The sequence below is a fragment of the Narcine bancroftii genome, chromosome 3 (genome assembly GCF_036971445.1).
Source record: "Narcine bancroftii isolate sNarBan1 chromosome 3, sNarBan1.hap1, whole genome shotgun sequence".
NCBI classification, from domain to species: domain Eukaryota; kingdom Metazoa; phylum Chordata; class Chondrichthyes; order Torpediniformes; family Narcinidae; genus Narcine; species Narcine bancroftii.
Window position 1 is genome coordinate 60921702 of NC_091471.1, and position 26225 is coordinate 60947926.

The 26225-nt window shown below is 42.3% G+C and overlaps 1 protein-coding gene across 1 annotated transcript; it reads right to left on the reverse strand.

The window, feature by feature from the left end:
- Positions 1 to 24252, reverse strand: LOC138756121 (aquaporin-3-like). Its single transcript, XM_069922766.1, has 6 exons — positions 24145 to 24252; positions 16395 to 16521; positions 14629 to 14766; positions 11799 to 11920; positions 10874 to 11091; positions 1 to 172 (listed from the first exon to the last, which is right to left on the reverse strand). The coding sequence occupies exons 1-6, from the start codon at positions 24250 to 24252 to the stop codon at positions 1 to 3; spliced, it is 885 nt and encodes a 294-aa protein (XP_069778867.1).
- Between the last annotated feature and the right edge of the window lie 1973 nt (positions 24253 to 26225).

Genomic DNA, 26225 nt, shown 5'->3' on the forward strand with positions numbered 1-26225 from the left:
TCAATTTTCTCTTAATTTTACGTTTGCCAGTTTTACACTTTCCTCTCCAATAGGTGAACCCTGTTCTTGGGGCTCAAGGTGTATGCCAACCATTAGTTGATATACAAGAACACCAACAATAGAACCAAGGAAAGGGGCAAAAATAGGGATCCAAAACCAGTAGTTTCCAGCTCTGCAAAAAAAGAAAGATGAAGAGACATTAACATTGAGAAGAGAAATTACACCTAATGCACCAAATCAAACAGAATCAAATTAAAATTTACTGATATTACTTAAACCATTCGACTGATTACAGCAGAAATCCTTTTGCTTACAGTGTGACAGAATATAGATATGTTTTTGGGAGATAAATTGGGAAAAGATTTTTTAATGTGAAATACTGGAGCTCTGCTAATGCTAGACACGTTGGGGCCAACAGTATTCACAAAGCTTTGGAGAATGCCCAAGAAATTTCACTAATGGATTGTTGTGTACAAATAGGCAACAGATGAAAGAGCTTGTCGGAGCCACATTCTGTCTGGAGTGGAACTTGCTGTTCAAGGAGGGTCGTGTGGTTTTGCAAGCAGAGAAAGTAAAATAGGCTTTCTCTCTGTGTGAGAGAGAGAGACAGAGATCAGTTCTACAGTGTTACAGTCAGCAGCAGCAACTGGAACAGGACAAGCTGGCAAGCTTGTGGAAAACCTCATTTGGAAGACGGGTTGTAAGTGCTTAGTTCAGCCTGGTCAAAGCCCTTGTGATTCATGCAAGAGGAGAGGACTGGCTGTCTAATGTTTCACTTGGAATAAGAGAAACAAAATGGCATTCTGTGGTGACCTGAAAGAAAGAGGCTATCATCTGGAGAACTCTGAGGGGGCAAGTTTCTTCGGCAAGACACTGAAGTGGCTGATTAAAAAGGAATCAGTTGTGGGTGTCCAGTGAACAACAAATCTCTCTCTGAACACCGACAAGAATCTTCCTGAGTGGTAACCATTTACCTTTCAAGCACCAAAGCCTGGTGAACATTTATAATGTTAAATTCTGTGTACAGTATAAGAATTGCCTGCAACCAGTGAACTTGGAGGAATGAGAAGTGAGGCTGGACTGTGAACCAAAGAACTTTTCTGAGCTTACACACACATTACATACACATGCGCTTAGAATTAGAAGGGGGTTAAGTTAGGTTAGTTAAATTAATAGTGATGTTAAAGTGTGATTTTGTTTTCATGTTGAAAGATAATTAAAAGCAATTTTTGTTTAAATAACCATCTGTCTTGGTGAATATCTATTGCTGCTGGATTTTGGGGTCCTCTGGGCTTGTAACAACAACAAGTTGCGTTCTACCCTGCAATTATCCAAATATGGTTGATTTATCTAAGAGGATGACAAATGTGAATGTCATTGATTGAGTGATTTTAATAGCTATTTCCTACTTTTGCCACTATATCGCTCCTAATGAGCACAACATTTTTGTTATCCAAGACCAACCACTGATCATTCTCCATGATAGAAAAAGAGAGGTTTCTTTTGTCTTGAGCTGCCTGCAAGGTAACACTCTTTGTAATTGGACACTAATTCTCTGCAAAGGACACAATGGTCACTATAATTAATTACATAAATGTCACAACTCTCAGCTATTTTGTGGAGCCACTAGCCAGTCTGATTAAATATATCCTGTTTTTTGCTGTTCAATTATCAGAATCACAGCACCACTGAGCAATTTATTGCCCGTGTCTGCTTGGCCTTGAGAAGGTCATGGTGAACCATCTTCTTGAACTGCTGCAGTCCTTCAAACATAGAAACATAGAAACATAGAAGATAGGAGCAGGAGTAGGTCATTCGACCCTTCGAGCCTGCTCCACCATTCAACGAGATCATGGCTGATCTTCAGTACCCCGTCCCCGCCTTCTCTCCGTAACCTTTAATACCCTTATACTGAAGAAATAGATCTAATTCCCTCTTAAATATATTTAATGAACCTGCCTCTACTGCCCTCTGTGGCAATGAATTCCACAGATTCACCACCCTCTGGGTACAGAAATTCCTCCTCATCTCGGTCCTAAATGGTTTGCCTATTATCCTCAAACCATGGCCCCAGGTTCTGGATTTTCCCATCATTGGAAACATCCCATCTGCATCCATTCTGTCCAGTCCTGCCAGAATTTTATATGTCTCTATGAGATCCCCTCTCAATCTTCTAAACTCCAGCGAGTACAATCCCAATTTGCGCAATCCCTCCTCCTAAGTCATTCCTGCCATTCCAGGTATCAGCCTGGTGAATCGCCTCTGCACTCCCTCCACTGCAAGAACATCCTTCCTTAGATAAGGTGACCAAAACTGCACACAATACAGGTGGGGTCTCACCAAGGCCCTGTACAGCTGCAGTAAGGTATCCTTGTTCCTACACTCAAACCCTCTTGATATGAAGGCCAACATACCATTTGCCTTTTTATCCGCCTGCTGTACCTGCATGCTCACCTTCAGAGACTGGTGTACAAGTACCCCTAGGTCTCTCTGCACTTCCCCATCTCTTAATCTATTGCCATTCAAATGGCAATAGATTGTATTACCAAAGTGGATAACCTCACATTTATCCACATTGTAGTGCATTTGCCATGTATCTGCCCAGTCCCTCAATTTATCCAAATCACACTGGAGCTTCCTGACCCCCTCTTCCATGCACACAACCCCTCCTAGCTTAGTGTCATCTGCAAATTTGGAGATATTACATCCAATCCCCTCATCCAGATCATTAATGTAAATTGTGAACAGCTGGGGTCCCAGTACAGATCCCTGTGGCACCCCACTGGTCACCGCCTGCCACTCAGAAAATGAGCCATTTATCCCAAATCTCTGTCTTCTACCTGCCAGCCAGTTCTTAATCCACATCAATACTTTGCCCCCAATCCCATGAGCCTTGATTTTGGAAGCCAGTCGTTTATGCGGGACCTTATCGAAGGCCTTTTGGAAGTCCAGGTACACCACATCCACTGGCTCTCCCCCATCTATTTTACCTGTCACCATCTCAAAGAATTCCAATAGATTTGTCAAGCACGATTTACCTTTTGTAAATCCATGTTGACTCCATCCGATCCCTTCTCTGCTAGTCATATGCTCCGCTATTACATCCTTAATAATGGATTCCATCATTTTGGCCACTACTGATGTAAGGCTCACCGGCTGATAATTCCCCGTTTTTTCTCTACCCCCCTTTTTAAATAGTGGGGTAACATTAGCTACCCTCCAATCCATGGGTACTGATCCTGAGTCTATCGAGTTCTTGAAAATAATTCTTAAAGCATCTGCTATCTGAATGGCCACTTCCTTGAGTACCCTAGGATGTAGATTATCAGGCCCTTGGGATTTATCTGCCTTCAATCCCATCAATTTCCCCAAGACCATGTCCTTAGAGATACTGATTTCTTTCAGTTCCTCCCTTGCATTAGTCTCTATGTTCCCCAACATCCTTGGGAGGTTATTTGTATCCTCTCTTGTAAAAACAGAACTAAAGTAAGAATTTAATTGGTCTGCCATTTCCTTATTCCCCATTATATATTCCCCTGATTCCGACTGCAAAGGACCTACTCTGGATTTCACCAATCTTTTCCTCTTGACATATTTATAAAAGCTTTTGCAGTCGGTTTTTATATTTGCCGCAAGCTTACTTTTGTAATTTATTTTTGCTCTCTTGATTAATCCCTTTGTCCTCCTTTGATGCATCTTGAACTGCTCCCAGTCTTCGGTTGCGGTACTTTTTTTGGCCAATTGATATGCTCTCTCTTTGGACCCAATGCTGTCTCTAATTTCTCTTGTTATCCACGGTTGAGTCACCTTTTTTGGTTTATTTTTATGCCAAACCGGTATAAACAATTTTTGCAATTTCCCCATTAGATCTGTGAATGCTTTCCATTATCTATCCACAGTCAACTCCCCCATAAACACCACCCAATCAATCTTACTCAACTCCCGTCTCATACCATCATAATTCCCTTTATTTAAATTCAGGACCTTAGTCTCGGTTTTAATTTCATCACTCTCCATGTCGAGTGAGAATTCAATCATACTGTGATCGCTCCTACCCAAAGGGCCTCGCACAACAAGATTGCTGATTAGCCCCTTATCATTGCATAATACCCAATCTAAAATGGCCTGCTCCCGAGTTGGTTCCTCGACATATTGGTCTAGATAACCGTCCCGTAAACATTCAAGGAATTCCTCCTCCTCTGTATTTTTACCAATTTGACTAGTCCAATCTATATGCAAATTAAAGTCTCCCATGATGACAGCTGTTCCCTTATTGCACGCTTTTCTAATTTCTCTTTTAATGCCTTCCCTCACCTCTACACTACTATTTGGAGGCCTATATACCACCCCCACTAACGTTTTCCGCCCCTTGCTGTTCCTTCAGGTGGAGGTACTCTCCTCATACTTTTGGCGAGGGAAGTCCAGGATTTATACTCAGTGACAGTGAAGGAAAATAATCCAAATTCAAAATTAATCCAAGTCAAACTAATCAACAAGTTGGAGGGAATCTGTAAATTATGATGTTTCTCTGCACCTAGAACTATCATCCTTGGAAGTAGAGATTACGGGTTCAGTCAGAAAAGCCAAGACAAGTAATGCATTTTGTAGATGGTACATTCTGCAGCTATTTTTGAAGTCTTGTGGACTCAATGCAGGGTTCTCCATATTTAGAGAGGGAACAGGCTGACACATTGAAACCAATAGAATAATCACTGCTAGGGCCTCAACAATTTACATTCTAAATTAATATGATATGAAGTTAGATAAAAGTAAACAAAGATGTGAGGAGAAGAGAGAGGTTAATGAGAGTAATGAAGTGGTTAAGTGAGTAGGCAAGAAATCATAAAGAGAGTTTAATGTGGGTAAATGTACACTTTTGTAAGACAAATGTTGAGCAGGCGAGAATGTTTGGAGATAAAGGGATGACAAGAAAGTGGGAGGCTTTTAAAAGGGTTCAGGTAATGAGGTATATTGAAGCTCTGGTCAGGAAAAAGGAGGAACTATACATCAAATTTAAGCGATCCAAATCAAGCATATCCCTCAGTGAGTATGAGTTATCGGAGTATAACATGGCTTTGTGCAAGGGAGATCATCTCTCACGAATCTGATTAAATTATTTGAAAAAGTAACCAAGGTGTGACCATCATGGGTAATCAAGGTGTGACTGCGGCTTAGTCACTGCAATGGGGTCCTGGAGAGTCTGCGGCACTTGAATGCAGTCGTCAGCATTGGTTTGATGGATGTGTGGCAACGAGTCTGGCATGCCATCTATTGGGGCTGGGGTAACCTGCCATGGCTCTGGTGCATCATGGGTGAAGATAGGAGAAGGGGGTGTGACATGGTCAGTCATGGTCTCCGGAACCCCTGAGAGTGCCAGGACCCTAACCAATTGTGTCCTTGTGCCCATCAGGGTATGCCACATAGGCATATTGGGGGTTGGCATGGAGGAGGTCGACCCGTTCAACCAGTGGATTGGACTTATGACTCCTTGCATGCTTCCAGAGTAGGACTGGCTCTGGGGATGTCAGCCAGACCAGCAGCATGGTCTTTGTTGTAGACTTCCTGGGGAAGGAAAACATTCTTTCATGTGGAGTCGCATTGGTGGCAGTACACAGGAGTGAGCTGATCGAGTGGAGTGCCTCAACGAGGACATCTTGACAGTGGGACACTGGAAGGCCTTTAGACTGCAGGGCTAGGAGGATGGTATTCTCCCTTTCTACCTACCTGTTCCTTCAGGGTTGTAGTTTGTGGTTCTGCTCGTGGTAATATCTCTGGCCAGCAGGTACTGGCGCAGCTCATCACTCATAAAAGAGGGCCCCCAGTTGCTATGGATATAGCAGGGGAACCCAAACAGAGTGAAGAGGCTGCGCAGTGCTTTGATGACTGTGGCAACTGCCATGTCTGGGCAGGGGACGGCGATCGGAAAATGTGAATACTCGTTGATAAGTATAAAATATGGTCAGAGGAGGGGGGTGTCCTTTGAAATCAATGCTCAGGCATTCAAAGGGGCAGGTGGCTTTTATCAGTTGCTCACTGTCTGGTTGAACGAAGTGCAGTTGCACATCATGCAGACTTGCCAGTTCCTTGTCATAGTCCTGATCTCCTCAATGGAGTAAGGCATATTGTGGACTTTAATAAAATGGAAGAATCTGGTGACTCCAGAGTGACAGAGATCATAGTGGATGGCTTGCAATCGGTCTATTTGTGCGCTGGTACACATACCGCGGGATAAAGCATCTGGGGGCTCATTGAGTTTCCCGCTACAAGATATCGTATTTGTAGGTGAAAAGTTCAATTCTCCACCTCAATATCTTTTTGTTTTTGATTTTACCCCAATGCTGGTTGTTGAACATGAGAGTCACCGCCAGTTGGTCAGTCAGTAAGGGAAATCATTTGCCGGCTAGGTAGTGTCTCCAATACCATACTGCCTTGACAATAGCTTGGGCCTCCTTCTCGACAGAGGAGTGTCGAATTTCAGGTCCTAGAGGGTGCATGAAAAGAAAGTGACGGGTCTGCCTGCCTGATTAAGTGTGGCTGCCAGGGCAAAGTCAGATGCATTGGTCTTCACATGGAACTCGATGGATTCATCCATGGTGTGCATCGTAGCCTTGGCAATGTCTTCTTTAATGTGGCTGAAAGCTGCAGTGGCCTCTGGTGCCAGGGAAAGAAGGTAGATTTAATGAGGGTCTGAGCCTTGTCTGCATAATTGGGGGCCTACTGGGCATAGTAGGAAAAAAAGGACCATCACCTTCCCAAGATCGTGTTATATGGCGAGCTCTCCACTGGCCACCGTGACAGAGGTGCACCAAAGAAAAGGTACAAGGACTGCCTAAAGAAATCTCTTGGTGCCTGCCACATTGACCACTGCCAGTGGGCTGATATCGCCTCAAACCGTGCATCTTGGCGCCTCACAGTTTGGCGGGCAGCAACCTCCTTTGAAGAAGACCACAGAGCCCACCTCACTGACAAAAGGCAAAGGAGGAAAAACCCAACACCCAACCCCAACCAACCAATTTTCCCCTGCAGCCGCTGCAACCGTGTCTGCCTGTCCCGCATCGGACTTGTCAGCCACAAACGAGCCTGCAGCTGACGTGGACTTTTACCCCCTCCATAAATCTTCGTCCGCGAAGCCAAGCCAAAGAAAGAAGAGGAAAAAAAGCCCAAAAACCTTTTCAGGGCCTTGAGGCTGTGGGGAGGGGGAATTCCAAAAGTGGGCACATGTGATCAGGCAATGACTCCGTTCTCCACAAGGCAGGTTGTGCGAGATATACATTTAGCCTTATTATATGAGAGGTTAAGGAGCTTGGTGGGCTGGAGGAATTCTTGGCATCATGGTCCTGCAGGTTGTGGTCACAAATAGTGACGTTGTCCAGATAAAGAGGTTGGCATCATGGTCCTGCAGGTTGTGGCCACAAATAGTGACATTGTCTAGATAAAGAGGTTGGCATCATGGTCCTGCAGGTTGTGGTCACAAATAGTGACGTTGTCCAGATAAAGAGGTTGGCATCATGGTCCTGCAGGTTGTGGTCACAAATAGTGACGTTGTCCAGATAAAGAGGTTGGCATCATGGTCATAGGAACATAGGAAGTAGGAACAGGAGTAGGCCAAAAATGCCCCATCGAGCCTGCTCCGCCATTCAATATGATCATGGCTGATCTAATTTATGACCTAACTCCATATACCTGCCTTCTCCCCATATCCCCTAATTCCTCTATCATGCAAAAATTTATCTAACCGAATTTTAAATATGTTTAATGTGGCAGCCTCAACCACTTCCCTGGTTGTGGCCACAAATAGTGACGTTGTCCAGATAAAAAGGTTGGCATCATGGTCCTGCAGGTTGTGGCCACAATAGTGACATTGTCCAGATATGGAAATGTGGCCTGCAGCTCATACTGGTCTACCATTCAGTCTATCTCCCACTGGCAGACTGAAACACCATTGGTGACACCAAAGGGAACTCTCAGGAAATGGTAGAGGCGGTCATCCACCTCAAAACCAGTGTATTGGCGGTCATCCAGGAGGATGGGGAGCCGGTGGTAAGCTGACATAAGGTTGATGGTGGAGAAAACCCGATATTAAGCGATTTGGTTTACTATATCGGATATGCAGGGAAGAGGATACGATCCAGCTCCATGTGTCTGCTAATGGTCTGTCTGTAGTCAATGACCATCCTGTTTTTCTCCCCATTCCTCACCACCACCACTTGGGCTCTCCAAGAGCTGGTGCTAGCTTCAATTATCCCCTCATTGAGTAGTCGCTGCACGTTTAACCTTATAAAGGCCCTGTCCCCAGCTACTGTCTACTGTCTACTTTTGGTGACCATGGGTTTGCAATTGGGTGTGAGGTTAGCGAACAGTGGTGGAGGGGTGATCTTGAGAGTTGAGAGTCTGCAGGATGGGCGCCACGGACAATATTCAGGTTGCTGGCTGGAAACGGTGGGGGTAGGGGCCAGAGGGTTCTTGCTGGTGGAAAGCACTGGGCAATTTAAAAGCTGCTGGTTACAGTAGGGGGGGAAGAGGTGGGGCCCATCGTACTCCATCATCACACTTTTAAGGTGGCTTGGATGTCCAGTCTCAGTAGCATGGCAATGCATAGTTGTGACATCATCAGGAGTTTAAAGTCTTTGTAGTCTGTGCTCATCAAAAGGCCTTTGATAAGATCCTGCATAATGGAATCCAAGGAAAACTGGCCAATTGGATTCAAAACTGGCCTTTTGGAAGATGTCAGGGGCTAGAAATTGAGAGTTGTTTTTCTGATCAGATGCCTTTGACTTGTGGCATGCCAGAGGATTTGATACTAAATACACTGATGTTTTTCATCTAATAATAACAATTTGGATGGAAAAGGAGTTGCTAAACTATAGGAAGGATATCAATAAAGTGGAAGGGTTGCAGATGAAATTCAGTAGGATGTTGCTGGGGCTGCAGGGCTTGAATTATAGGGGAGATCGGATAGGCTGGCTCTTTATTCCCTGGAATAAGAGGCTGACCAATCATGTCATGGAGATTTATAAAATAATGAGGGGCATAGATCAAGTGAATACTCGCTGTCGCTTTGCCAGGGCAGCTCATTCCAAGAGCGAGAAGGCATAGATTGGAGGTGAGAAAGAAGGGGGATTTTTTTCACTCAGAGGGTAGCCTGTATCTGGAATGAGCTGCCAGAAGAAGTTAAAGAAGTGGGTACAATTATGATATTCAAAAAACATTTGGAGATATCCATGGATAGGAATATTTGGGAAGGATAGGGATCAAATGTGGATAAATGGGACTCACCCAGAATGCCAGCCTAGTCAGCATGGTCTAGTTGTGCCAAAGGGCTTATTTCGTGCTGTATGACACTATGAATAGATTTTTTTTTGAACAGGGATCAACACTTCAATGGTGCTCAGAAGATTTGCATGAACTTCCACAAGTCATAGCTAAAACCAGCAATTAAGAAGATAAATGTCATATTCTCCTTTATTGTAAGGGGAAATGGAACATAAAATAAGAAGTCTTGCCATTGTTCAGTGACATGACCTAGTAGATGCTGAGAGGGTGTTTTCTTTTGATAAACAGATTTGCATTATGGGTCTTCTGAGGGTAAGGATAAGAGACAGACATTTAGAACTGATGACAGGAGAAAGCCTTTCCTCAAGAATTGCCAATGCTGGAAAGCTATGTCTGTTCAAAATGGAAACTTGTAGATCTGGGACAACTGAAAGCAGTGGGAAATCAAGCAAGAAAATAGAGCTGAGTCAGAATGCCCTGCATTTAGCCCATATCCCTCCATATACAGACCCCGACTTATGATGTAACGAGTTATGATATTTCAAAGTTACGATGATCAGAATCCATTTTGAATAAAGGTAAATCAGGGTCTACCTGTATCAACATGGTTGCTCTTCCTTCTCTGAAGGAAACACTTCCATCCAATCAGAGCACACAGATCGCTTCCCACCACCACCTCCCCAAACATCATAATTTTGGTGCTCCTCCTATAGTGATGTCAAGGAAATGTGCTTTGACGGAACCAATGCCGTTTTTTTAAAAAAAGGTGATTTGGAACACATGCGCAGATTGCCATCATTGTGGAAGGAGAGAAAGATTGAAGAGAGAGAGAGAGAGAGAGAGAGAGAGAGAGAGACTGATAGTGACGGCAATCTGCATGTGTTCCAAATCACAACGTAGTTGGCAAGGTGACGCCACTGTCCTTAGTCACCTGGTGCCACCTCGGGATCCCGGCAACAGTGGGGATGTCAGCCTCCCAACAGGACCAGGGATGTTGGTCTCCTGGCAGGAGTGGGGATGTCGGATCGTTGGGCTCCCAGGAGCACAATCTTTATGCTCCTAGAAGATCGTCATGCTCCCGGCAGGAGCAGGGGCATTAGGCTCCAGCAGGAAGGGTGGATGTTGGCCTCACAGCAGGAGCATGGTCATCAGGCTCCCAGCAGGGACAAGGCAAAATGCTACATGTACAGGTAGACCCTGACTTACGACGCAAGTCCCGGACCCAGACATCCCAAGTCGGTGTCTAGCTGTATAACCTTTCCTATCCATTTATCTGCCTAGACTCCTTCAGAATGTTACAATTGTCCCCATTTCTGTCACTTCCTCTGCCAGCTCATTCCATAAACCAAGCACCTTTTGTGTGAAGAAGGTGTCCTTTAGATCCATTTTAAATCTTTCCCCCCTCATATCTATGCCCTCTAGTTTTAAACTCCCCCAACTAGGGAAAAATATTATGACTACCTTATCTATGCCTGTCATTTATCATCACACAGGCTTAAGAAGCTTTGTAACCTACCTAGCTCCCATATCTTCTGTTTTTCTCATGGGTCTCACATAATTATAAAAAAACAAGTTACTTTAATGTAAGAAAACAACTTACGTGAAGACCTCAGCTCCCCAGCCAGCTATTGCTGTCATCAAACGAGGTCCAAGGTCTCTGGCAGGGTTGATAGCATAGCCAGCATTGAAGCCCATTGAGAGACCAATGACAAGCAATGTAAAGCCAATACAGAATGCTTCCAGTCCCTTTTGCACTATGCAGTTCCATTTGTCCACGATGGCAAGGACACACAGAATGAGAGCAGCTGTCCCAATCATCTGCATTTGGAAAAAGTATACTTCATTTGTTGTAGTACCAACAAGCAGTCAGATTTACTTCATTTTGCATGTATACATAGAGCAAGTTATGGCAAAATTTAATCAATGGAACTGGTCATTAACGTCTGTTAGTATGAAGTGAGGTCCAATACTAATCAAAGCTGTATAATTTTCCAGACAATCCTAAGGACAAACCTCTTTACCTAAAAGCATCTATAGGAAGTAAAAGCAGTCGATGATTCGGACCTGACCCCTTCATCTGGAGCACCAAAGATTTGGCAGATGCCAGAATAAAAAGGTGGGGTGGTGGAAGGGAAGGGTGAAAGAGCACAGGCTAAGACGTAAGAGGTAACAGGTGTATACAGGTGTGTTTTCTACCCTCTCACCAACTCCCCCCTCCTCTCCCACTGTTTTAGTCAGGTGTTTGCCCTACCAGCATTTACTGTATTTCCTATCCTTTGTTTCATGTGACATATTGTAATCAAGTCCTGATTTTGTGCTTCAAGTTTAGTGCAATGCATTTTAGCTGTGAATTGTTTAAGATATGACATTCCATGTGAATAGTTAATTTTAAAAAATAAACAAAGCAATTAGCCAAAGGAAATAACAAAAATTACACTAAATCTTCAATCAGACCAAAGATTCAAGGCTACATTTCACATCACACAGAAGGTAAAATGTAATTTAATAAACTTCTGCTTTCTCACCTGGTCAACAAACCCATTGGATAGGCTTAAATGTGGAGATGGGTATGTAGCAAAAATACCAGCTGTGGCATTAGGACCAGAAACGAATAGTTGGTTTTGACCGCTGAAGCTCCATATTGCATCTGGAATGGGATATTTGAGAAGTCTTTATTTCATCAATTTGGTTTCTAGCATTTTTAAAAGATTTAACAACATAATAATGTGATAATTCAACAAAATTCAGTTCCTAGCAGAATTAGGAAAATGCCCATCACTGGAAAATAAATGCAGAAAACGTAGTGCAAATTGAAACTGAACATCAAAATATACAAGTAAACATCGGGATGTTTGCATTCATCCAAGCCTTCGTAAACATTTGAATCATGCATTCTCATGAATTATTGCCAGGAAGATTTTCAGCATTCACCTGGAGATTGAGAAGCAAGTTTCTAAAGGTTCTTTCAAATGATAGAAAGCTCCTGGGTTAAACAAATTGAGGAGCTGAGCCAAGAGTGATGATTTAGGCTGCATTCACCGTACAATGCCACGTTGAAACACACTCGGAAAACAGCTGAGTAGAGGATCACAAAGAAGCTGATGATCAGGTTTTCTGTTGGTCTCCAGAGCCAAAATACTTGGCCAAGTTTGAAGGGGACATTTTAAATACTTAAGGACAATTGTCAACAATTTGATGCTCTGGCAACATTTATTCAGAGAATGCTCTGTAGGCTTCAACTAAAAATAGTGAATTATCTGATACTTGTTTATTGGATGTTTTATGGGATTACAAATTGAAATGGAATGCTTAGCATCATGCTAGGGTAGTCTGCAGGAGGAATTAACGGAGGTCACAAAACTAGGAAGAAAGCACCAGCTGCAGTAAGAGAGAAAAACAGGAAGTAAAGGAATTGACAAAATGCATCTTCCTGCCTGCAGGTACAAACCCCGCCCCCACCCCTCCACTCTTTGGTTCACTGCTTTAGGTTGTCTACTACTATGTCTGAGTATCCATGTGCCCTCTCTGTTGGTCCCTAACCTAATGTAAAACCTGCACTCTGCATTGGTAAAAATGCTCCGTACCTGCAGAAGTACTCCAGTATGTTCAAGGTGGAGATTAATAGGCATTGAAATCACATCTAATCTGAGAATATCAGGAAAATTTGTCTTAGACCAATATTCTACAAGTTTGCCAATGACACCACAGTTGTTGGCAGAATCACAAATGGCAATGAGGAAGCATACAGGAGGGAGATAGATCAGCTCGTTGAATGAACAATCTTACGCTCAACGTCAGCAAAACCAAGGAGATGATGGTGGACTTCAGGAGGAAGTCAGGGGAACACGACCTAGTCCTCATTGAGGGCTCAGTGGTGGAGAGAGTCAAGAACTTCAAATTCTTGGGTGTCAACATCTCTGAGGATCTGTCCTGGATCCTTCACATTGATACAATTACAAAGAAGGCTCACTAGCGACTATACTTTGTGGGGTGTCTGAGGAGATTCAGTATGTCACTGAAGACTCTCGGAAACTTCTACAGGTGTACCATGGAGAGCATTCTAGCTGGTTGCATCATTGCCTGGTATGGAGGTGCCAAATCTCAAAACAGGAATAAACTCCAGAAGGTTTTTAACTCAGCCTGTGACATCACAGGCACCAGACTTCATCCATTGAGGACATCTACATGAGGCGGTGTCTTAAAAAAGCAGCCTCTATCCTCAAAGACCCCAACCACCCAGGCCATGCCCTCTTCACTCCGCTACCATCAAGGAAAAGGTACAGGAGCCTGAAGACAAGCACTCAACAGCACAAGGACAGCTTCTTCCACACTGCCATCAGATTCCTGAATAACTATTGAACCATAGACACGGCCTTACTTTCCGTGCACTATTATTTTTACTGTTTTGATAGAAATGCCGTAAGATGGTTATAATATGAATATTTACACTGTGATGCTGGCACAAAACCCTGAACTTCATGACTTGTTTATAACAATAAGTTCTGATTCTGATATTAGGTCAGCCACAATCTTGCAGAGCAGACTCAAGGGGTTGCTTTTGCTCCTGTTCCTTATGTTATTATGAAGTGGATGGAAAAAAGCTGATGTACATGTTTCATGAAAATTACTTCGATTCACAGATTGAGTCTTTGACCTGCCACCATCTGTTTTAGCTCCTCCAGGTGCATTTAAATTATAGTTATCAGTAATTAGGACCAAAAAACATTATTATTATTAGGGAAATACCCATTCAGCACTATTCTTCATCTTTACAACAAAAAAAAAACCAAGGGCAGCATGGTTAGCGCAGCAGTTAGTGTAATGTTATTACTGCATCAGTGACCCAGTTTAAAATCAGCCACCATCTGTAAGGAGTTTGTAGGTTCTCCCTATGTCTCCTTTGGATTCCTCTGGGCACTCCGCTTTCCAACAACATTCCAAAGACGTAGAGGGTACTAAGGCTAATTGGTCACATGGGTGTGTTTAGGCAGAACGAGATTGTGGGCCAAAAAGCCCTGTAACTATTGTATGTCTCTAAATTAAATAAACCCTTGAATGTCTTCAATGAATGGTAAGTATCTATATGTACTGAGAAACAACGACATAATGGTCCAAAAATCCTTGGAAATGGCAGCACAGATTATTAGGATGATCAAGGTGTATAGGTTGATTGCCTTCATTAAACAAAGCAGAGAATGTAAAAGCAGGGCAGTCTTGGTTTACCTTATAAAACATTGGTTCGGCCATAACTGGAACATTGTGTCAATGTCTGGTTTCCACCTTACCTTGAATTTTCCTCTTCTATTTATGAAACACATTTTATAATGGAAAGTATTATGAAAATAAGTGACTTACCAAAATACAAACCAAAAATAATACCCGCTCCTAGGAAGGCACCTAGTGTTTGTGCCAAAAAGTAAAGGAGAAACTTTATCCAGGGCTCACGGGCAAGTAAGCACATGGCAAAGGTTACAGCAGGATTCAGATGTCCCCCTGTACAAGGAACAAAAGCACCACAAGAAATAAATGAATGCTTGTATGTCAAAATTGGACTGTGCTAAATTTTTACTGAACACAATCAAAATAGTCAGGGAGATTTACAGCACAGAAATAGACCCTTCGGCCAAAGCTGTCAACCTAAAGTAATCCCGTTTACCTTTGTTAAGGCCAAATCTCTTTGCATAAACCTAAATGCCCTTTAAACATGACAATTTCCCCCATCTCTACCATTCTTCTGGCAGATCATTCTATGTTCCCTTTTTAATCTTTCCCTTCCCTACCTTAATCTGGGCCCTCTAGTTTTAGATTCCCCTATCCTATGAGTATTTATGTTTTACTATTTGCCTGATTTCAGAGTTCTTACTTTTTATTTTAATACATTTTTGAAATATGGCACTTCATCGAGAATTTCACACCATGTATTAATTCTCCATTAAACAGAGGCTGCAAATGTTCTCACAATTGTTGATAAACTCCACCAAGTGTAGCAGAAAATCCAGTGAAATTATGACAACAGAATTGGAAAACCTCCAAGGACATTCTTGGTCATTGAGATTTTAACAAAGGAAACCATTCAGTAACATGGACAGACTGGGTGAGCTGCGACAATTTTCTTTTGAGCAGGGAAGGTTAAGAGGACATAAAGAAAAATAGGAACCATATGGAAAAACTGCTTATATATAGTTGAGTGTGTTTTAATGTATATACATCTCCATCGGGCACACAAAACACAAAACGGTCAACCAGTTTACCTATCTCGGCTGCACCATTTCATCAGATGCAAGGATCGACAATGAGATAGACAACAGACTCGCCAAGGCAAATAGCGCCTTTGGAAGACTACACAAAAGAGTCTGGAAAAACAACCAACTGAAAAACCTCACAAAGATAAGCGTATACAGAGCCGTTGTCATACCCACACTCCTGTTCGGCTCCGAATCATGGGTCCTCTACCGGCACCACCTACGGCTCCTAGAACGCTTCCACCAGCGTTGTCTCCGCTCCATCCTCAACATCCATTGGAGCGCTTACATCCCTAACGTCGAAGTACTCGAGATGGCAGAGGTCGACAGCATCGAGTCCACGCTGCTGAAGATCCAGCTGCGCTGGATGGGTCACGTCTCCAGAATGGAGGACCATCGCCTTCCCAAGATCGTGTTATATGGCGAGCTCTCCACTGGCCACCGTGACAGAGGTGCACCAAAGAAAAGGTACAAGGACTGCCTAAAGAAATCTCTTGGTGCCTGCCACATTGACCACCGCCAGTGGGCTGATATCGCCTCAAACCGTGCATCTTGGCGCCTCACAGTTTGGCGGGCAGCAACCTCCTTTGAAGAAGACCGCAGAGCCCACCTCACTGACAAAAGGCAAAGGAGGAAAAACCCAACACCCAACCCCAACCAACCAATTTTCCCCTGCAACCGCTGCCTGTCCCGCATCGGACTTGTCAGCCACAAACGAGCCTGCAGCTGACGTGGACTTTTTACCCCCTCCATAAATCTTCGTCCGCGAAGCCAAGCCAAAGAAGAATTTTTATATACAGTAGTATATATACTATACATAAACTATATACATTAATGTAGTAATATAAAAAGAGAGAGAGTAAATATACATAGATGTACCTGACACGTGGCCAGCTACGAGTATACCGAGCATCAATGCCAATCCAATAGCAAAGTTAACAGTCATAAATTGTCCATGTGTCCCCCTGCTGAGGATAACTTGTGCCACTGCTCCGCAACTAAATGTCTGTCAGGAGAAAAAATGAACATGATATACATTCAATTTTTATAGTTGATTTTTTTTTTACTTTCATTACATTCTTTTGACCTCCTTGCAGTGAGAGGGGAGGATCTGCATCTCAGGACTGTTGTTATTTTGGTCTGAATACTGCTAAGACATAACAGAATGCACTATGTCAACAGTAAAGACTGAGCTAAAACCTTGTTTTCAGCTGCACCTGTTCCCCATCAGTTAAGATTTCACTGGATCAAATTTCTCAGTGAAGAATTAGACAGCCTCTGAGTGATCAAGCTCAAGTAAAAACACAATTAGCCCTGCTGAGCACATTTGCACCCAAGATTAGATGTTCTGCTTGAACTGTTGAGTAAGTGTTTGCATGTTTTTCTGAATGCAATCATCTCATGTGCACCCATGAGGATATATAGACAAAGGTATTTCTATTTATGTTAGATCAAGCAGTGGTATTTAAGTCATCATTTAGGAAGCTATTGAAGAGTTTGGCCCCATGTAGTGCCTTTAACCTAATGAGTCCATTTAGCCTCATGGGTTCATGTGGATTCCCACACGAGTCAGCACATTAGTCCCTTTCTCAACTTCTTATTTCCCTGTACCCCTGCAAATTATTCTGTCTCTCACATAAATGCTGTAATCCACTGTCGTCAAAGGCACCACCTAACAAGCAACTGTACTGGGCCTACATGATGTAACCGAGAGCGACGATGGAAATAGGTAATGTACTATAAATTTTCCTTCTTAAAAAGAACCTGAACTGGTTGGTGATGTGTTCAGGGTGAAGAGTCATATTAGTAGCCAAGGTTATTTCAGAAGACACTTATTACAGATGATGACTTGCCTTGCAACAGGTGTTTGGGAGATACCATGTGCTGAAGAGTGATGCACCACAATCTTTCCAGATGAACTTCATCCTTTTTAAGCATGAAACTTAATCCAATGAAATCTCTACTTCACTGATTATAGGGTAGATTCCACTTGTTACAACCAAAAACAGACACAGAGATCAACCAAAAGCAGATTGTATAATTGCTTTGTGGATACTTACATTCAGTCTGCAGGACTGATCCTGGGCTTTTTGTTGCCTACCACTTCAATGTAGCCATCTCACTCACTCTGACCTTTGTTCCTGCTAGCCTCCTGTTCAAGACGCAGTGCAACCTGGGAAATGCCATTTCTTCATCTATCTGGGCACGTTGCAGACTTTGGGACTGCATACCAAATTCTCCAACTTTAAGTAACTTTTTATTTCTGTCTGTATCAAAACTGGCCCTTTCTACATGTTTTTCTTTCCATAAATAAACTTTATTCACAATGAAAATAAGTACAAGGATAAACAGTGCAAAGTTATCACATTCTTAGTGTCATATTCATATACTATACAAAGTAGGGTTAACCAATATACTACATAGCAAATGAGGCCCTTGAGGTTTACTCCACCTTCTGTTGTTTGAGGGGATTTCCCACTTTTCTCAGCCCCTCAACGTCTGGCAGCGGGAGGAACCCTGGACTGTGGTCCTTCCCCTCAGAGCCCTCGCATTGGCTGTACCAAGCTTCAGTGCGTCGCTCAGCACATACTCCTGCAGCCTGGAGCGTGCCAGTCAGCATCAGTCCCTCACTGACAGCTCACTGTGTGGAAGACCAACATGTTTTGGGCAGACCAAAGAGCATCTTTCACCAAGTTGATGATCTTCCAGCAGCTCTAGATGTCAGACTCTGTGTATGTCCTCCAGGAACAGCCCATAAATTAGAGTCTTCTGTCACGCTGTCGCTGGGATGAACCACGATAAGGATCCTTACATCCTTCTCAACACACTGAGCAAATCTACACTCTGCAAAGAGGTAGGCAACCATCTTGACCCCATTGCAGTCATCTCAAGGGCAATGTGCATTGTGGGTAATATTCCAGTTGTACAAGAAGGATCTGACCAGGAGGGCTCCTCTCACTGCTAGCCAGGCCAAGTCCTGGTATTTGTTAATGCGTTCTGGCAATGAAGCTTTCCACCAGATGATCTGGACAGTCTGCTCAGGGAACCACCACACGATATACACAAGTCCTTGTCCCTCAGTGTCTGCAGGATGTCCTATGCTGACCACTGCCTTATGGGGGTAATCAAAGGTGTTTGTATAAAAAACATTTCTGCTAAGGATAGGTAATGTGGTACTGTCTAGCTGACTAGGACTTTTCGCAACAGTGGGTCTAGGCCCATCATTCACGACACCTGGAACAGGTAAAAGCTCAGCATATATGGCAGTTATTGCTCTTGTACTTTGGTTCCACACACAGCCTGATGCAGCCACACATGAAGGTGGTCATCAGGTTGAAGGCCAAGTTGTGTAGGTCCTTCCCCATCCTCAAGTGACTTGTACATGGCCACGCGATAGACCTGTTCTATTGTGGATGCCCAGATGAACTGAAAGACAGCTGGTGACTGCAAAGGTGGAACCATGGGGATGGGCTACACCTGTGCCAAGTACAGCAGTCCTGAGAGTATGTCACAACTGATGACTAGGTTATTTCCTGTTTGTGAGAGGGAGCACCACTCCCACAGTCCTATTTTCTATTGGTCTATCTGCTTTGACCAATTTGTATTACATTTTGACCCCTCTAAAGCAGATCCCTAGCATCTTCAGGTAGTCAAACCTGGTTCTTCAGTTAAGTCTAGCCAATTCAAACTGGCTGTAGATGTCTACGGACCAATCGTTCATCTGAAAGGAAGACAGCAACATCATTCATGTACAGGGAAGCTTTGACCTGGGTGCCTCCACTGCCTGGAATCATCACCCCTCCCATGTACTCGACCTTCCTGACAGATTTAGTGAAGAGCTCTAGGCAGCCCACAAATGTGGCAGGAGAGAATAGTCAACCCTGCCTGACTCAAGTCCTGATGTTGAAGCCATCTGTTTCCCATCCATTAATTTGAACTGTATTATAGATGAGCATTTGAATCCAATTTCTATTGGCTTCCCCAAAGCCCACCTCTCGTATATGTTTGCAATTCTATCGATATTTCTGCTTGTTATCATTTTGCCTCAGTCTTCTTTTCTCAAGATAGTCTGACTCACTGAATTTGTCCCCTAAGCTTCGCCATTAGCCATGTGTTATATAGACAAAGAGCATAATGTGCTGTATTTCTTACTCTAACAGCACCCATTAACCGATTTGGTCTCCCATTAAACCCGATGATTGGTTGGGCTTTGAATGAAGCTGTGAGAGAAATTCTGGTGCTCATGATGATATATTCATCCTTCCAGATGCAATAATGGATTAACTGATTATTCACAGGAACAAATTCCTGGAGTACCTCAAGCATGCCCAGCAAGGCATCCCTGTTCTTACAACTGAGGGGTCACAGTTACTCGATTCAAGATTTTTTTAAGCAATGGTTATAATCCACTCTTTAAATCCTTTCCAAGAAGGAAGAGATTCAAACTTTTCAACCAATAGGATTGCTTCACTACACAAAAATAAATCAGACAGATTTTTATATATGCCTTTCACAACTTGAATATATATATATAATCCTTTCATTGGAGTTCAACTGAATCTCAAATGCTTTATAATATAGTAGATATATTACAGATAGATATTATAGGTAGAGATAGGTTTTAAGGAGAATACAGAAGATGTGAATGATTGGGAGGGAGAATATCAAACATGGGAAAGAGCCAATTGTGAGACCAAGTTCTTTGAAGAAGGTACTCTGGAGGAGATGGGGAAAGAGGAATGAGAGTTTAGAAATTTGTGAAGAAGATGAGATTGGCCAAGGATATGCCTCTGTCTTGACAGACATCGACATGACTAAGCCAATTCCTGCTATTTCTGTGCAACTGGCCATATCTTCAGCAGGACCAGGACGTCAGATCTTCCAGTATTAATGAGACTGTTGTGGCAATGCATTTGCTTCTTTGGCAATATTGTAACTGCATAAGTTGCAGATCAGTGCTACCAGGATTTCTGTGTTCCTCTGTTTTTTAGTCTGATCTGCAGCCAAATGAAGCACTGGAATTGGAACAGAAAGAGGGACAGGTGCCACAAGACTCACACCACCAGATTCAGAAACAGCTGCTATCCCTCCACCATCAAACTCCTCAACGACAAACTCCATCCGGGACTCATTTACTTTTGCACTTTATTGATTTTTTTTCCCTCTGTATTGCACAGTCAGTTGTCTACATTGTTTTATTTGTTTGCATATGGACATTGAATACAGTTCTTTTGCACTACCCATAAGTAGTAATTCTGCCTGGCCCACAGGAAAAGGAATCTCAGGGTTATATGTGATGTCATATATGTACTCTGACAATAAATCTGGTCTGAGACTTGGTATTCCTACATAGATTGTCCATCTTTTACAGAATGCATGAACTCGTGTGTTTTAGCAGACTCTGTGAATTTCAGATCACTTCACACAGCTGCTTACTACCTTCTTAATAAGTTTCTTCAGGACAAGAAATGCAGGGGTTCAGGAAGCAATCCAAAACTAACAGCCCTGGTCTATTGAAAATGACATTACATTGCCAGCTTTGACACAACTCAGCAACTGACATCTCTGTCAATTTCAGCCTCATAATGGCCTCACCTCACTTTTGTTCTACCCTTCACCAATGGATTCCTCCTCCAGTTAAAACCATTAATATCAATCCTAATCTCATCTCTCCCCAACTCCCACCTTTCGCTGCACCCTGCCATCATTTTCTATTCATGAATGGACAGAATAGTGTCAAAAAATAATCTGCTGGTAGAATTCAGCAGGTCTTTGGCTTTAGTTTCCAGCATCTGCTGTCTCTCCAGGATATTGTGTCATGTGCGCTTGAGATTTTCTATGGGATTTACTGCTGATCAGCTCTCCCTGCTGGGAATAAAAAGTCTAGGAATTTGAGAAAAAAAATGTGCAGGTCTACGTAGACAGGAGTAAGGGACTTGAGAAGATCCTTCATGGCAGCTTGATCCAGAAGGTATAGATGCATGGGATACAAGGTGATTCTACAGTTGGAAGGCAAAGGGTAATGGTGTTATTCTGACAGGAGGCCTGTGACCAGTGGTGTTCTGCACAATTTGTGATATACATAAATGACTTGGATTTAAAGTAGGTGGGTGGGATAACATCAAGATTAATGGAGCTGTCGACTATATAGAAGGCTTTCAAAGAAGACAACAGGATATAGTTATGGATATAGGCAGAGAAATGGCAGATGGAGTTTAAAGCAGATACTGTAAGTGTGATGTGTTGCACTTGGGATGTCAAATGTAAGGGAAACATATACAGTTAATAGTAGGACTATTAAAAGTATGTATGTGCAGAGGGATTTGGGGATTCTGGCCCATAGCTCCTTGAATACAGTGATGCAAATAGGGTGAGAAAGAAGGCATACAGTATGCTTGACTTCATTGGCTGGGGCACAGAGTACAAGAGGAAGTCAGGTGGCAGATGAATAAAAGTTTGATTAAACCACACGGAATATTGTGCAAAATTCTGGTCACCCTTTTACAAAAAGAATGTGAAGATTTGGAAAGAGTACAGAAGAGGTTTACCAGGATGTTGCCTGGATTAGAGGTTGGACAAACATAGGTTGTTTTACTCTGGAGCATTGTAGGCTGAGGCAACTTGATAGAGGTTTATAAAATGATGAGAGGGACTGATAAGATAGGCAACCAACTATCATTGGGGGCCATATGCCATCCCTCTTCCTAGGGGGGTGGGGGGGGAGCTCAGCACATTTAAGAGGCGGCCACAGACTGAAATCATAAAATGTTTTTATTTGGTTTTTATGTGGTTAGTTGGAGAGAAGTACGGAAGAAACCAACTAAACATGACTGCTTCTCAAGGAAGGGGGGCTATAAACTTTGAACAGAGTCCTAAAGGGGCCAAAGCCAAAAAAAGGTTGAGAATTCCTGAGGAAGACAGAATTTTTTCCCTGGGGTAAGAGTGTCACATACTGGAAGGCATACGTTTAAGGAGAAATGGATGTGGGGACATGTTAAAAGGAGATGTATGGGGCAATTTTTTTTAAACGGAGAATGGTAGGTGCCTGGAACAGGCTCCAGGGATGGTGGCATAATCAATGACAATAGTTGTGATTAGACAGACACGTGAACATGCAGGGAATAGAAAGATATGTATCATTTGCAAGACATTACGTTCAGCACAAACACATGGGCCAAAGGGCCTGTTCCTGTGTTGGACCATCTTATGAATGGCAACCTTGTGAACATGCATCACTTTGTCACCCTTCATCAGTGCCTTGGGCTGCTCTGGCAGTGTTCTTAATGTGTGGACTCCGCTGTTTCCCCCCCCCCCCCCAGATCTCCGATGGCAACAGTTCTAATATTGCCTTGTTCAGTGGAATTGTTACACTTCTTTCTTTCGTCCAGTGATTATATTTAGTTCTGAATCACTGTGAAACCTGTTTCATCCAGTCTGACATGCTATTGCAAGGAAATCAATCACTATGTGTAAGTGGTTTCATGGCTCTTTAACTAGCACTGCAATATGATGTGGGATTGGTATGCTGGAAATGAATTCACTGTCTGAAGACCAGTGCCACATTACCACTCTGTAGATGTAACAAAGAGGCAGAATATTTAATGGAAAAATTAATCTTCTCTGTTTGTAAAAAGATCTTTATTCAAATCGGGGAAGAACTCAGCAATATCGTTTGTTAGTATCAACTTTTTAAAAAATAAATGTTATCATTCTATACATAGAACAAGCAGTCAAGCCTCAGAAATCAAGAGTTTCCTTATTTATGCAACTGTCCAAACATTTGTATATAAATATTCATACAAATACCTGCAAAATTTGTTAAATTTACTGTCAGGTGCTGAAATTGGTTTCTTTGTACTGCTAAAGACCATTAGTTTATCTTGTGCATTTCCTAAATCTTCCATTTGTAACACCTCATTTATCTGCAAAAATTCAAGACAAACCTTTTTAAAATCTGAAGGTGTCTGGCAACGACTAATAAGCCCAACATATTTTTACAAAATATGTTTCAGATTGGATTGAATGAGGTGGAATACAATCAGAGCAAAGTATTCGTGCATGTTCTTAATGGAGGATACAAACTACTGATATCTGCAAGGAATTTCTAAACATTTTCAATGATGCAATAACTTTATTTGACTGATTTCCTTCTTGATTGATAAAGTGAAATGTTACAAAAGAACCAAAAGTCGGATAAATTCTAGTCACAAGTTATCCTCCCTTTACCAGCTAGTTTGTCCCTTCCCATAGAGTTCAACACAAATTTTCTTTCTGTTTGATTTATAAGTATTGCATTTCCTATAACAGATTTTTTTCCTTTAATTCATTGATCTCTCCTGTTTAAGCTAAAATCTTAACAAAAATAACTCTTTTAATTTAAATTTATTAATTAAACTGAATTAACAATCATTGCTTTAAAATTAGAAGTGTCAAAGGGATTTGAAATAAACAGATTCCAACACCTTTTTTCTACATTTCAAATTCTCTCTGCAATGCTCTATAACTTTCAAAGTAATTTCAACTTTATGACAAGTTGCAGCAAGTACTTTTTTGCAACAGTGTTCTCGAAATTATGTAAATAAAGTGCTTGACAATGGTAACAAATGAAATCTTGAAGTGAATCACTTACCACAAGAACCAACGTCCCTAAGCATTCAGCAAGGCATTGTCTTCCCAACAGATTTTGTATTCTTAATACTTTTTCAATTTTTCTGATTATTGCCTTCTGTCTTTCCATTCTGAATTGAGGTCTCAGTGAGCTAATCTTAGTGCAACCCTGGATGCAGTGCAACTGCAAACTACCGGAACTCTGCCTCTGCCTTTAAGTACCTTGGAGTCCTGTGGACAGCCTTGGGCAAAAACATGGTTTAAGAGCAAGAGTGTTTGGAATTTATCGAACAAAACCAAGTTAAAAGGTGTTGAAGGAATAATATATTAATGAATTATTACGTATGTTTCTAGACTTGATATTTAGTTTTACTGTTTTTGACTGAAAGTGTTATTCAACTATTCAGGCACAGATGAGTCTCATAGCTGTCATAAAATCCAATTATAGATAGATTGATTTACATGCTCCCAGTTTCACCAAAAGCCATAAAAAAATAAAGTGCTGCTGAACAAACCACCTTGTGGTCCTGAGATATTTTAATAGTTTGACTTTTTTTTGTCACATGAAACCTGGTGCAGTGAGATCTTCATGAGCAATCCAGCAAGGCAGGAATACCTGCATGCCTGCAGAAGTAGGAAAGCAAGAACACATTATAGTGCAGAGTATTACAGAGAAAGCTCAACAGTACAAAGCAAGGGTAGCATGAGCTCACTACTGAGGTAATCACGAAAGACTGAAGATGCAGCATACAAAATACTGGAGGAACTCAGTTAGTCAGGCACTAACCATATAACAATTACCGCATGGAAACAGGCCATCTCAGCTCTTCCAGTCCGCACAGAACCAAGTACTCTCCTCTAGTTCCACCTACCTTGCCCGTGACACTCCATTCCCCTCCCATCCACATACCTATCCAATTTTTCCTTAAATGACAAAATTGACCCTGCTGCCACTACTTCTCCCGAAAGCTCATTCCATGCAGCCACCACTCTCTGAGTGAAGAAGTTCCCCCTCATGTTACTTCTAAACTTTTGCCCCTTAACTCATTACCTCCTGTTTCTATCTCCCCTACCCTCAAGGGAAAAAGCCTATCCACATCAACTCTATCAGGCTCCCTCATAATCTTAAATACCTCTATCAAATCCCCCCTCAACCTTCTACGCTCCAAGGAATAAAGACTTGCTTGATCCAGGTTAAGTTTGAGGTGTTGCATTTTGTAGGGACAAACCAAGGAAGGACATACATGTTAAATGGAGGAGTGCGGTAGAACAAAAGGATCTTGGAATACAGATACATAATTCCCTGAAGGTGGTGTCATAGGTAAATAGGGTTGTAAAGTGATCTTTTGGCATATTGGCCTTCAGAAATTAAAATATTGAGAATAGGAGTTGGGATTGGTAAGATATTAGTGAGACCAAATTTGGAATATTATGTGCTCCTAACTGCAGGAAAGGTATCAATAAGATAGAAAGAGTGCAGAGAAGATTTACTAGGATATTGCCCAGACTTCAGGAATGGAGTTACAGGGAAAGGTTAATCAGGTTAGTACTTAATTCCCTGGAGCATAGAGGAATGAGGGGAGATTTGATAGAGGTATTTAAAATTATGAGGGGGATAGACAGAGTAAATATAGGAAGGCTTTTTTTTCCCTGAAAGTAGGTGAAATACAAACAAGAAGACATGGGTGAAGGGGGAAAAGTTCAGAGCGAAATTCTTCACACAGAAGTGGTGAAAGTGTGGAACGAACTGCCAGCTGAAATGATGAATGCAGGCTCAATTTTAACATTTAAAAAGAATTTAGACAGGTACAAGAAAGGGAGAGGTCTGATGGGCTATGGACTGGATGCAGGTCAGTGGGACTAGGCAGAAAAATGGTTCGACCCAGTCTAGAAGGCCAAAGGGGTCTGTTTCTATGCTGTAATGTTCTATGGTCAGGTCACTAGAAATGTTTACTCCAAAGAACCTGAAGCAATGTACTGTCTACACTACCCACCACCCCCACCCCCCCCCCCACCACAACCCCTCCACCACCACCCGAGGTCTATGGTCAGTTTTTTTGTATTACTGACATTTAAAAAAAGGTAACAATAATACAGTAGCTG